Below are 14,424 nucleotides of genomic sequence, written 5' to 3' on the forward strand. Positions count from 1 at the left end.
ACTGGATATGGTCAGTGGCAGTTTAGCAAGGCTTTCCCGTCTCTTTTATAGTGGGTGGGTACAGTACATCATGTTTTCAGCAATCCCAGTCTCCAGAGGCTAAGACAATGGGAAACCTAAATTGGTTTTCAAACTCACCTCTGCCAGGTGATCAGGTCAAAGATTATTTAATCATCTGAGGTCTTATAACAATAAGAACTTTTCAAATTCTTGGTTGGCCCATTTTCAGTAGGATTTGCCAACATATGACGAGCTGAGTGGTTCAGCATTTTGAAGGGAAATTTCTCTCACTGTCTAGGCCAAATCTGCACAAGTCTGAATGATCTAAACCAACAGTGGAGGAGTTTGCCCTATATGAAGCACTGTAGGTTAGGTCTAGATAAACATGCCCTCTTTAAAGAAGAGTACATTTAAATTTGGACACCCGAATTGTGGTGAAGATGCAGGGACCTTCTGATGCCTTCCACAATCCTTTATAAAATGAATTCAAGCCACGGAATCTCTTGATTTATTCAAATATTAAATAATACTGTAGTAAAATATTGTGTGAAAACATCAGTGTCTTATTTATTTAGAATGAATTAAGTAGATAATGTAATTCTATTAAAGGCAGCTTTATTTGAATGGATGAAAGCACAGTGTGTTTTGTCAACAATTAGGTATTAAGACAGAAATACAGCAATCCACTTTATTAGATAATAAATGTCATAGCAATTTTTGACAGAAGTGTCAAAAGAAAACAAAGCAACTTCCTGCACTGCAATATTATCTAAATTGCACTGAAATCTTGATGGGTTGCAATATGAATTGTACATGCTGCAAAGTCTCAAATTGCACAAAGCCAACTCAACAAATGATATGACAAGTGACCACACACTGTTCCCAAGGAAGCAAAACATTCAAACAAGTCACATGCACAAAGTGTTTGTGTTCTTGTTCAGTACAAAGCAATGAACCATAACTAGAGCTGCAGCAGCATTTCACAAGCAAAAAAACCACAAGTGTACATATGCTTCTCTCATTCATGTCAAGTCCCTTCTCCCCAGCTCTTTATCCTATGAACTCTACTTTAAAGAATCTAATAGACTCTGAGCTCAACTAGTGAATCAGCCAAGTATTTCATTTAATTCATTCCCTCTTCCGTATTACATCCATTCCTGATAAGTATGAACATAGGTATGTAATCTTTAAAATCTTTCTATGATAATACATTTATGGAAAATATGCTGAACTTGCAACAGTACCCTCCAAGCCCAGTAAGCACCAGCAGGACATGCTTATGAACATGAGGGATATTGCAAAAGGCAACTGATGCCCCCGTGACTAAAACATTAATCATATTTTGGCTTCAATAAAAATAATTACCCTCCTTTAAAAAAAAGGAAGAGTCAATTTCAGGGAAACCTAGAGAGAGACATGAGTCACACTGTTACACTTCTAAACCAAAAAAAAGGAAGCACTGGCATCTTTCATTGGGAGTCTTTCATTTCATTCATCTTTCATTTCATTCATTTTCAAATGTGTGCACAGTTCTGCTGCTGGTGTGGATCTGCAAGCTGGCTAAGGGTGCAGATGAGAAAGGAACAAAAGGAGTATGCAAATGCACCCTTCGCAAAGACTAGTATGCTGCCCCGTACCTCAGACATGCTGATGATTTCTTCCTAAACCAACAAGAAGCTGACAAGAACCATAAACTGTATTCACCAAAAAACATGTTTGCATTGTAGACCATTTCCCCCTTCTTCCCAAGTCCAAAATTCTTCTTACTTTATCATAACACTCGAAGGGGAAAGAAAATACAAAGGTCAGCCCTTCCTGTCATACTGGCATTTTGCAACGTTCAAAGGTTAAGGGCTTTTTCTTTGGTTATTTTTATTTATTTTTTTGGACAAAAAGATATTGTTGCTCTAAAACAGAAGTCAGTACACTGTTGTCTCTGGCAATTAATGCAACTGAATTTGATCAATATTAAACTGAATTTTTCTTCCCACCCCCACCCCCAAAAAACTTTTAAAGTCATACAAGGCACAAACAGCTAACGTGGTTTAGCAAGGTCATCTCTCTTCCTTGCCCTCTCTCTTTTGGCCCTGGGTTAATGATCCTTTGTAGATTCAGGTGATGACAGTGGGTCCCTTCCGCCCTGTCCTCTCATGGATCTGAGATATTTTCAGTGCAATGGCTATGAGAGGACTCAGCACAGCCTAGAAGAAAAGGAATACAGTGAGCCACGTTAAGAAGAAAAGTCAATGAACACTTTTTAAAAATCTGTTATTGATTTTTCCCTTGTTCAACACAGTGTTAACTAATAATATGAGACGTTATACTGGGTCTAAAGTAGCTAAGCTATGCAGAACGTGCAAACCCCAGATGTTGTAATGATAACCTCACCACACACCAAGAGTAATGGAGAGCTCTGTGTGAAATATGCAATATAAAACCATGTGGAAGTCTCAAACCTGGAATCATTTATGAAGCTGAGTTGAAACTATAACCAAACGGTATTTTCATACACTACATTGTTAAACTGAAGAACTCAATGACACAGATACTGAGGCAGGTATCTTAGTAGGAGTCATAAAAATATTTATATGACTAAAACATTATTACTTGCACTTGTACGGCATAGGTCAAAGAGGTATTTCCCTTGCAGTTTCAGTTTATAGATCTCTATTTACAACTTTAACAACCTTACAGTTTGTGTCTAAGTGGGAGTGTTTTTTTGTCTAGATGCCTAAACAAAACGAATAAAATGAAAACCTTATCAGGTAAGAGTGATGAAATAACATCTCTGTTTATGCTGCCACTGATTTCAACAGAGTTTATGGCCATATTCATTTATTCAGAAACCTGGCCAGTGATCAGTGGGATATTACTATTCCTTTCCTATCTGTGGATCCACTTCTAATTGCACAATGATTAGACAACACCACACAGGGTAAAGAGTTCATACGTTTTATACAATACATTAATATGAAGAGCATGAAAGTTAACATTTCTTGAAAATGCTACAAAATGAAAAAACAAAACGAGCCAGCTCCTATGCTCTGTAAGTAGGGACAGCTCATTCCTCTAAACAGCTATACCTGCAATAGAGAAGAATCACCACAAATGTACTTGGGCAGAGGGGCATTGTCCCACCATGGAAGAAACACAGGTGCCCACAGACCACCTGGATCTTGGATACCTTCAGGGGGGCACAGAAGCATCTATGCCCTCTTATTGGCTCCGGGCTCTCTCTGTGACCCAGTCCCTGGAAGTGGCTTTCCTAGGGCCTCCCTCTCCCAGATAAAAAAAGGGAGAATTTTTCACTCAGGAGAGGACTGGAAGATAAAAACAGATCACAGGACCCTACCCAGTTTTACCACCTTCATGAGCAATAAAATGACAAATTTAAATAAGAAAGCAAACAAACAAAACAACCCACTCTCTGCTTTGGCTGAAAGCCTTAGGTTAGTCAAGATTACCACATTTAAAGTGTTTTTCAAATTTTATTTCTACTTTTAAAAAGTGTAAAGCTTTATTATTAAAAGTTGAACTCAAAATGACATTAAAAGTGTGCCTGGATACACCACAAACAAACTACTTAATAAAAACTGCATTGTTTGAAATGCATTGTTATCCATAAAACAGTATGCAACAACAAAGTTGTACAGTCTGTAAATCGAACAAAGCTTCTATTAACTTCAGTGAGAGTTTGGCTCAGTTAAGAACCACTGGAGAATATATCTCTAAATCCGTGATTGCCAGGGAAAACATCACACCTCTCACAAACTAGACATACCAATAGATATCTCAAACATGCATGTATCTGACAAGTGACAATGCCTGGTGCCCTTTGCTTGTGGATAATTTGTACTGGAGCCTTGAGAGATGTGTCATCCATTGTAGAGGCTGCCTGGCTCACTGCATTTTTATTCTGCCCTGTCTTGCAGAACTCCCATCCAACTGCCTTTCTCCATCTCCACATTCTCAGTTATGTTTTCCCCGAAAACTGTAATCCATTTGCAAAGGATCAAGGCTTCACAGCATTCTAAACTGCACCCAAGGGCTTGTTAAAAGCTGAGCAGATTCAGAAGTTTGGCTTTGTGCAAATATTTTCTTTGAACTCAGTCCAGATGGGCTGATATTTTAAGCTTTGTGGGAAAATCTCATCTTTGCGGCAAAATTTCACTTGGTTTATGTCAAATGTGGGCAATGTCCCTCCCCTTCAAAAACAAATTGTGTGCTATTCTGATGAAAAATCATAATTAGCCCAGGTTAGCTTGAAAAGTGCATGAATCTTAGTAAACCTTTTGACCAATCTGGTCTGAGTGTCGTTTGTAAGGCCATCCAAACCTACATGAGTTTTGCCTGGTTTAGGAATGAACGTTTAGCAAAGCTCTAAAATTCCCTCTCTAATCTAACGTAAACCTCAGGTGACCATGCTGGCAAAGTAATTTCATCTCTGACAAAACAAATACTTTGATTTATGTCTCCAGAAAAGTTCTGGAAAAGTTAAAGCCATGAAAGCCCAAAGGGATCTTGCAACATTGGATGAGTAGGCAACAAAATGGCAGATGGAATTCAATGTTAATAAGTGCAAAGTAATGCACATTAAAAAACATAATCCCAACTATACATGCAAAATTATGGGGTCTAAATTAGCTGTTACCACTTGAGAAAGATCTTGGAGTCATTGTGGATAGTTCTCTGAAAATATCTGCTCAGTGTTCAGCAACAGTCTAAAAAGCTAACAGAATGTTAGGAACCATTAGGAAAGTGATTGATAACAACACAGTAAATATAATGCCATTATTTAAATACATGGCACACCCACACCTTGACAACTGCATGCAGTTCCGGTTGCCCTATCCCAAAAAAGATATATTAGAATTGGAAGAGGAAGCAAGAAGGCCAACAAAAATGATTAGAAGTATGGAATAGCTTTCATATGAGGTGAGATTAAAAAGACTGGGACTGTTCAGTTTGGAGAAGAGACAACTAAGGGGGGATATGATAGAGGTCTATAAAATCATGACTGGCATGGAGAAAGTGAATCAGGAAGAGTATTTACTCCTTCTCATAATACAAGAGCCAGAGGTCACCAAATGAAATTAATAGGGAGCAGGTTTAAAATAAGCAAAAGGAAGTACTTCTTCACACAACACACACCAGTGGAATTCGTTGACAGGAGAAATTGTGAAGGCTAATACTATAACTGGGTTCAAAAAAGAATTAGACTAGTTCATGGAGGATAGGTCCATCAATGGCCATTAGCCAAGATAGTCAGGGACACAACCCCATGCTCTAGATCAGGGGTTCTCACACTTCATTGCACCGCAACCCCCTTTTGACAATAAAAATTACTACATGGCCCAGGAGGGAGGACGAAAACCTGAGCCCCACCGCCCAAGGGATTCAGCCCTAGGCAGGGGGCCGGTAACCTGAGCTCCACTGCTGCCCAAGGCTGAAACCCTCAGGCTTTGGCCCCAGGCGGTGGGGTTCAAGCTTCAGCCCCGGGTCCCAACAAGTTTAAGCCAACCCTGGTGACCCCATTAAAATGGGGTTGTGACCCACTTTGGGTTCTGACCCACAGTTTGAGAATCGCTGCTCTAGATGTCCCTAAGCCTCTGACTGCCAGATGTTGGGACTGGACGATAGGGGATGGATCACGCAGAAATTGCCCTATTCTGTTCTTTCCCTATGACATTGGCCACACTAGGAAGACAGGACTGGACTAGATGGACCACTGGTCTGACCCAGTGTGGCCGTTCTTATATTCTTATGAGAGAATACTCCCACCTTGGGATTCAAAGCATTTTTAAGAACACCAGATAATACTTATAACTTCTTTTACATAAGTTCAAACACCTGCTTTTGTGTTTGTTAGAGTTTTTTTCTTGTGATGTTACGCTACATTTAGCAGGAAAAAAAAACCCCTTCAAAACATTGTGCCAGGCTTTGTATTTATAGGGTTTTCTCATCTTAAAATGTACCCAAGTGAACATGGTAGAACAACTTTATGACACAGGATAAGTTGTGTTTACACACACTGCCATCTGCACTAACCTTTATATTTCATCTCCTATCAGCCCACAGAAAAACAACAACAAAAATCCAAACTAGCCAGTTATTAAATGAATGTCACAGTAGGGTAGAGATCCATTGCGTAATCAGCTATATTTCATGTGGCTGTTGTACAGGGTTTAGGGTACTTGACTTACTATTAGACCAAATGACCCTTCAGAGTTTTCCAGATGTTAAGACAGTTACACAGACCCAGCTGCTGACTTCTAACCAGAGCTACAGCAGCAAGAGCCAGCAGAACTCACTCTTCTGGAACAAGTGCTGATTTTTCTAAGGAGAGATAGGCAAGTGAAATCCATGATTCATGAGATCTTTTATAATCATTGTCACCAGATAGATGTATTTTTAAAATGTGTCTGGAAAAGAAAATAGTCTGGAAATGCTTTTTTTGTTTCAAACTATTCTCAATATGGCACACTGTAAGGTGACCTAAATTATTTGGAATGACATGGAAGCTAAATTATTTGAATGACATGGAAAATGCTGAGTTATATAAGATCATGAGCAAACAGCTGAAAATGCCCTACCTCTCATTAATCCTTTTAAAAAGTCCCATATTATTTAATAGTAAGTAGAAAAACTTTGTATGGACTTTTTCAACCATCCTATACATTTCAATATTAAACTGTACACCTACTATATGACTTTATAGATTACTTCAAAACACCAATAGAAAGGACATGTTCTCTATTAAATTCTACTATTTCTTAGAATTATTGCTATATCTTATTAAATATATAGAAATATATAGAAATATTTAACCCTTATTAAATTCTATGGAACTTTTCCCAGTAGGGTTCTTATTTGAAAGAATTCTCTTTCACAAGAAAAACAGACATACAATGCAATGTGGTTGCATGCTGCTATTGGATTCTTCTGTAGCTAGTTAGCATAGCCAAGCATTTAATTCAAGTATGTCCCTGGAAAATACATTTATATTTGTGATCCATGTTGTTCTATATTTGTACAGCACCTGACACAATGTGCTCCAGGTCCACAACTGTGGCCCCTAGGTACAACTTCAATACATATAATAAATAACAATGTACTGTGAATAAAAATGAGCAGATATTTGAAGCAACCTAACCTTTTTGCTGCACTGTTTCCTGTACATGCCCTGTACAATACCAGCATGACACTGGTGTTTGAAATAACATTTTATTAACCATGACAACAAATCAAAGAGATTCTGCATATGGACTGTAATTTTTTCCCCTTTAGATTTAAAACCTTATCCAACTTCCATGATTGTACCCAGGTAGCTAGGTAAAGCACAAGTAAATATTAGCCTTCTGTCATGATTTATTAATAGGCAATAAATATGAGGTGAGTCAGAAACTGAAGCTACATGTGAACATACGGGTCACCAAACCTTATTTTGAGTACGTTACACCCACTCAATTGATCTGTTATCCTTTTCACCTCGGTTAAATTTAGCATAACTAATTGCTTGGTAAACAGAAGAAAAAGAATGTGCCAATACATAAAAGTTCAAGGTTCTAGATGAAAGCAAGCATGCACTGCTTATGGCTAATGAATGATAAAGAATAATTTGGCAGAGGCTGCTTCTTGGCTGGCTAATAAAAGCCAAAGAATTGGTCTCCAGGGCCCAGATCCTCAAAGGTACTTAGGCACCTAACTCCCATTCGACAGAAGTTAGGAGCACAAATACCTTTGAGGGTCTGGGCCTTTGCCTTTAACATCTTCTTCCTACTTAGCCAGAAAGCAGCCTTAGAGAGAGAAAGATAATAACTTTTGTTGGAATCACTTCTGTTGGAGAGAAAGAGAGAGAGAGAGACAAGCTTTAGAACTCTTCTTCAGGTCTCTTCTTCAGGTTTTCTTTAGTGCTCTGAATTAAAAATGCTTAAACAGCAAGTAAATTTTCTCTAATTTATTTTGGTCACTCACTGAGGATTGGTTATTTTAATTAGTGCCTCTGCTTCTAAATCTTATGCACTGTTGCAAAGGTCACTTCCTGGCTAGCTAGTAGGAGAGAGTGAATGGTTATGGAACACAGGGTCCCCTCCTTAGCTCCTGCTAGTAAGCCAAGAAGCAATCTCGGCCAATTTATTTCACAGGGACTGCATGCTCACTTTTATCTAGAACCTTGGACTTTTAGGTATCAGCACGTTTTATTATTCTTGTTTTATCCCTTGGACTTTTATGTGTATTGGCATGTTTCATTTTTCCTGTTTATCAAACATTTGGTTATGATAAATTTAACCTTGGTGAAAAGTATAACAGATTAATTGAGTGAGCACACTGTACTAAAAATAAGTTTTTAATGACCCTTAAGTTCATTGATAGCTCTGTTGATCTGTCACACCACTTTTATGGCCTATTTATTAACTGAAGCAAAAGAGACTTTTATTAACCGTTCTTTTGCCTAGCTACAAGGGTACAATCATTGAAGCTGTAACCTTTGAAAAGGAAGCTATAATTGTAAAAGGCTAAGAGGCTGGAAAGGCAACAGATCTCCCTGACTGGCAAACAGCTGGCATGTTAGGGGCACAGCCAGAGCCCTCTTGTGCTCTAGCTAGCCCAAGCTGAAGAAATGGCTCCTTGGGACCATTTCCAGTTTGGATAATTTAGAGCAGCCCCAAGGCTGCTTTAAACAATGCCAGGGCCTGTGTAGAACGAGACGCCAAAGCAGTGAGCCACCAGATTCTTCACAGTTCACTCCTGCTAGCTGCACCTAGATAATACTGAGCACAGCTAAGAATTTTCTTCCAAATGTACCATTGCCAAAGTTTCATGCTATTGAAGTGGAAGAGCAGAACACTAATGACTTCTGATAATCTTGTAAGTGAAAGACCACAGGTGTCATTGTCATAGTCAAACATAGCTATGCTGATATTATAAGTCCAAACTTTTCTGGGAGCTCTTCAACATCAGCTTAATTCAGGAGCAGTGTCTTCAACACTCCAAACAGTGGCCAAGATCAATTGATAATTATGTCACAAAAACATATGAAAGGCAAAGACTGGAACCGGATATGAAAGTTGCATTTTTCTTTTATGCTGACATCATCATCTTCAATGTAGCATAAAATCAGAAATTTAAAGAAGCGATTGAAGCATTTCACCATGGATATATTATTCTGGACAGATTTAAACTCACAGCTCTTTTACTAGATGCTACAAAGACAGAATCAGAAGAAACACTGGGGAAAAAACTAAAGAATCAAAAGACCACAAGTTGGTTGTTCAGACATCAGAAATGACCCAACAACAGCTAAAAGCATTTCTACGTATTGCTGCTGATTCTACATCTGGAAAGAAAATTGCAGAATACCTATCAGGGTTCCCTCCCCACTCTGAACTCTAGGGTACAGATGTGGGGACCCGCATGAAAGACCCCCTAAGCTTATTTTTATCAGCTTTGGTTAAAAACTTCCCAAGGCACAAATTCTCCTTTGTACTTTGGATTAGTACAAAAGTGAACACTGCCACTACCAAGTGATTCAAACAAACATTTAGGGGGGCCACTTGGAAACCTATCTCCCCTCTAATATCCCCCCAAGCCCTACACCCCCTTTCCTGGGGTGGCTTGAGAATAAACAAGATGAGCACAGACCAACCTTGGGATTTTAGGGATACTAAAACCCCCAATCAGATTCTTAAAAAACAGAACTTTATTAGAAGCACAAAGAAACGAAAAAAGAACAACTCTGTAAGATTAAAATGGAAGAGAATCCCACATGCAGTCAGATTTAAAACACAGAGAATCCTTCTAGGCAAAACCTTAAGTTACAAAAAGACACAAAACACAGGAATACACATTTCCTCCAGCACAGCGAATTTCACAAGCCAAAACAAAGAAAACCTAACACATTTTCGAGCTAGATTACTTACTAACTACAGGAGTTGAGGGCTTGCATCCTTGATCGGTTCCCGGCAAAAGTATCACACAGACAGACAAAAGCCTTCCCCCACCACCCAGATTTGAAAGTATCTTGTCCCCTCATTGGTCATTTTGGGTCAGGTGCCAGCCAGGTTACCTGAGCTTCTTAACCCTTTACAGGTAAAAGGACTTTGCCTCTGGCCAGGAGGGATTTTATAGCACTGTATACAGAAAGGTGGTTACCCTTCCCTCTATATTTATGACAATACCATATTGTGTCCAAGTTGCTGAAATGCTATCTGAGAATCCAGAGAAATGTAGGACAATTAGCTATGGTCCTTTGTCATCTGCTCTGTTGACAAAAATGAAATGGAAAGTACGAGAGCTTGTCAGGTGCAGTCAAACTACATTTCTGACACAGAGTTGCTCTTTTCCTTGTTGAGACATAACACCACCTAACGGTCCTAAAGCACAATGTAGAAGTAAAAATTCCTTCTGCAAATATCAGCCTCCTGGCTGGTGGATTTTAAAAGGATCCCAACTAGAGTTTAGGGGGAAAAAAGGTAAAGTTTCAATGTTAAACAAAAAAAAACTACCAGCTCAATTCTCAATAACATGGTACAACTCTCCAGATGATGGTCTCTCTGTAAGGATGCTGAAGTTTGCACTGAACACAGGGAAGTCTTTGATCAAATCATAATACCCATTATACATAACAAGGGTGTCTACAATGAGGCACTCAATTTAAAAAAAGCAGTTGAAAAGATTTCAGAAGAACTGACAGATTATTGACTGAGGACAATATTATCTATGATTCAGGGAAAATCAGGATTGATCTATTACCAAAGAACTAGAACCAAACAAGGACAAAAACTAATGGATTATAATTGACAATTCAGAGAGGCTATGGAACCATTCCATTACTTAGCCAGCATAACTGGTCCCAAATACAAAGGTTATAGGTGGAGCCCAGAATGGGAAGAATAGGCTGAAATGTGACCGATGGAACATAATTTTAAATCTTTTACGAAGCCAGATTTCTATCTGAAATCCATGTTTGTGAAGGAGATTGTGTTACAGTTTCTTGCATCAAAATAGTGAAAAACTGTGGAAATAAAAATCATAGAAAAGGGAACAGTTGAATTAAGAATGTTGTCAACTTTTAAATGAATTTTACTGATCCCCTGCATCAATCAAGTACGTAAGTATGCATTTACCATGTTTAGTTTGGTCTGTTTGAAGCTTTGTAACATGCCAAATAAGTTGGCAGAAGTATATCTGTATTGAGGCTGACACTTGTTAGTGGAATGTAGACTCAGTTATTGTGTTCTTGTCTTACTTGAAAGCTTGCAGTTCTGTGAATCTGCTTTACTGTGTTTGAAGAATAAGCATGCTTGCAGAGTGAATCACATAGCTTGTTTTGTGTTTCATTTTAACAAATCTTCCAGGCTTTTTAGTGAGTCCCCACTCCCCCTGAAAATACCAATTGATTTTTGAGGTCTATGGGAATAATCGCAACCACTCTAGCTGTAGGTGTACAATTTTTCAGAAGTCTAGGTATACAACTGTTAATTTTCCTAATTGATATGTTTTACTTCTGGAAAGAAACACTTGGTATTTGTAGCTGCCATATTAAGCTGGTCTATGTCAGATGTTTGAATGCTACTTATCAAAAGAAAAGTGCATTGTCTGGGATGGGAATGTAAAAGGAGAAGAGAAGCAAAATGGTGAAACTTCAGAAAAACTGGAAGATTATCTTGGTTGGAATGGGAACATAAAAGTTGGGATGCTTATGAGAGTCTTATTCACAGTAGCTGAACATCATGAATCTGTAAAACTCTGCTGAAACAAACTTGACTATAGTCTCTCTCACAAGATTGCAATACTTCTTGCTCATGGTTAAGGCATGCAAATCGTCTCATGGTGTTTTGGATCTTCTGTTTCTGATATCAGCTGGAATCTGTGTGTGCAGAAGCATGTGGCAATGAAAAACGTATTTTAAAAAAAGTTGAGCATTTTCAAATGTCAAAATAAATAAAAGGCTTGATTAAGGGATATTGGAATAATGTGGCCCTTTTATCTGAAGTAGTTCAACCACCTCTAACACCTCGGCAGCCAAGCAGCAGAAAGTCAATAAATAATACTGTGATTTGGTTTGCAATGCATAAAAGTATGGCACAAACAACAGGGTAGATTCTGATTGGCTGCCTCAGTGAGAGTGCATTGATACAAAAGATACATATGAAAATCAGGCTAAGTAAGAAAGGCAATTAAACTAAAACAAAAATGAACAGTCTCCAAAGTCTTGTTTGCCCTTTGAATTCCTGTTGATCACTCCACTGTAACTGGAAATAGATAGGAAATATTGGTTAAACAAAAGGAAGTTGCAGAACTGAAATTCTGTCACATCTCCTCTTGATGCATGCATATAATTCCTATTCCCCTTAGTGGGAGCAAAGTACACCAGTAACAAAAGATTCTACCCATGGCTGCACAACAATATTGTCTCTCTGACAAAGGGATTTCCTTATTTATTAACTACTTATTGTGGTGTGAATGTTTCCACCTATGGTCACTGATGTTCTGCTGTACAATTATTAAGCTTTCATTTACTAATTGGGTATTACTTGCAAGTAGAATTACTGGGTATTTCATTTTCATTTGCGTATTACTTTGAAAGTAGAATGATTTACTCCCTTTAAATGGAGCTCATTGCCTGGTTGAAGGTAAGGATCAGTGACCCTCCCAGTCCATACTGTCTTACTGTAGTCGGTGAAGCATCTGGCTTTGGGAAAACTCACACTGGAAAGTGTACTCCACCATGGGATTAGAAGAAAGAGGGAGTATTTATCGATAGCGTTGAGGTGGAAATTCTATGTGCTCCAGCATGTGTGTGCCGGGGGGGGGGAGGAGGTGACAGTGATCCTCTTTCTACTATCCTTCATGAATCTGCACAGAAGTTGGCATAATAATGCTCCTTTGAGTGCTGGGCTTCAGACAGGCTAGCCCAACTGACGGTGCTCCGTAACCCCCAGGAGACATGTCAGGTTGGTGGGGTTGAAAACATTCTACTTGCATTGATTCTGCACATGCAACATGCTTCAGAGCGTCTCTAATTCCATAGCTCCACAGCGTCCTCAATACGCCAAAGAGGAGTGAGGCCACTATTTGGCCCTAAATCTACAAAGGTAGAACACCTGTTCTTTTGTTTTGTTATTTTACTGGATATTCACATATACATATACATTACCTAGTCACCAAAAAGGAGCTCTAGGTTAAATGCCTCCTACCATTAGATGGCGCTCTCACCTATCTATGGTAACCCATATTGACATGAACTAGCTTTGTGAAGACAAGACTAAAGTACTTTGTACACAACAGTTCATTCTACTGCAGCTGTTGCAAAAATGAGATGAAACTCCTGTAAAATCAGAAGGCTTTTCTTTTTCTGCCCAGCACCAAACAGCATAAATTACGACTATCAATGAATACTGAGGGGACTGGATGACCAGAGAGATGACTTCTTTTTTCACCTCTAGGGTTGCCTCTCAAATTCAACCTGGATCATCAGTGAAAAAAAATTGCTATAATCTGACAAGTTCAGTGGCCTGTATAAAATCAGATGGTAGTTCCAGTTCAGGTTTTAGTGGTGAGGTGTCCATGTCACCATAACTGGCACCATTAGTGGCAGTCTCCGGATTGGATTGAATATGCATGGAAAAGGACCTACTCCCACCTCCAGAGGTAACTTCTAGAACAGAGATAATACACAAGGGCAGGGTAGTCTGATGCCTGTGTTGCTGTTCCCCATGCTGGCACACATCCAGGGAATTGTCAGCATGACATTTATCTCCAGTTCTCCAATCCGGTATTTTCACAAACACTAACTTCACTTAGAACATTTGTGACTTTCCATTCACGTAAAAATATTAAGTGTTAAACATCGAACATTCACTTCAGAACATTTTTTTAAAAGGATACAAAACTTAAATCCAGCTCAATGTCTCTCTCCCTTCTCCACTTACTTTCCTTAAAACATTTAATATTGAACAATTCATTGTTACAGAAGCTATTCCATTATAAGAAGCACTTTCTCCTTTTGTAATTAAGAGGGTCAGAAAGTTTAATTAATTCAGCACTGAAGACTGGCAGAACATTCCTTACTGTTTTCTAATGTACTTTATAAAGCATTACAGAATAAATCATTTTGGTAGGGTGGAATCATTCTTTTTGTCAGGATGTGTTAGACAGGAAATATGGTCAGACATTTGTGTTTGTTTCATAGACTGCAAAGTTGCTAAATGTACATTGCAGACGTCTCAGATGGGTCCAGAGTGGAAATCAACACTTAGCTCTGTCCCCTCCACTGACATATTTTCACTTGATTTAGGCTCTGCCTACAAAGGGCAACAACGTTGTTTAATACCTATGCGTAAACACAGTTTAATTACAATTGTTACCAATCTGTGCTATAACCAAGTTTAGCTGGGCAGTGTGGAAGGAGTCAAAATGGTA

At 38.7% G+C, this 14,424-nt stretch overlaps 1 protein-coding gene across 1 annotated transcript in view; it reads right to left on the minus strand.

The window, feature by feature from the left end:
* Positions 1–619: 619 nt before the first annotated feature.
* PGM5 (phosphoglucomutase 5) overlaps positions 620–14,424 on the minus strand; it is a 107,593-nt gene continuing 93,788 nt past the window's right edge. The window contains exon 11 of the mRNA XM_077817610.1: positions 620–2,201. Within this exon, the coding sequence (XP_077673736.1) occupies positions 2,112–2,201 (90 nt within the window). The 3' untranslated portion in view covers positions 620–2,111. The remainder of the gene's footprint in view (positions 2,202–14,424) is intronic.

The sequence above is a fragment of the Eretmochelys imbricata genome, chromosome 5 (genome assembly GCF_965152235.1).
Source record: "Eretmochelys imbricata isolate rEreImb1 chromosome 5, rEreImb1.hap1, whole genome shotgun sequence".
Lineage (NCBI taxonomy): Eukaryota > Metazoa > Chordata > Testudines > Cheloniidae > Eretmochelys > Eretmochelys imbricata.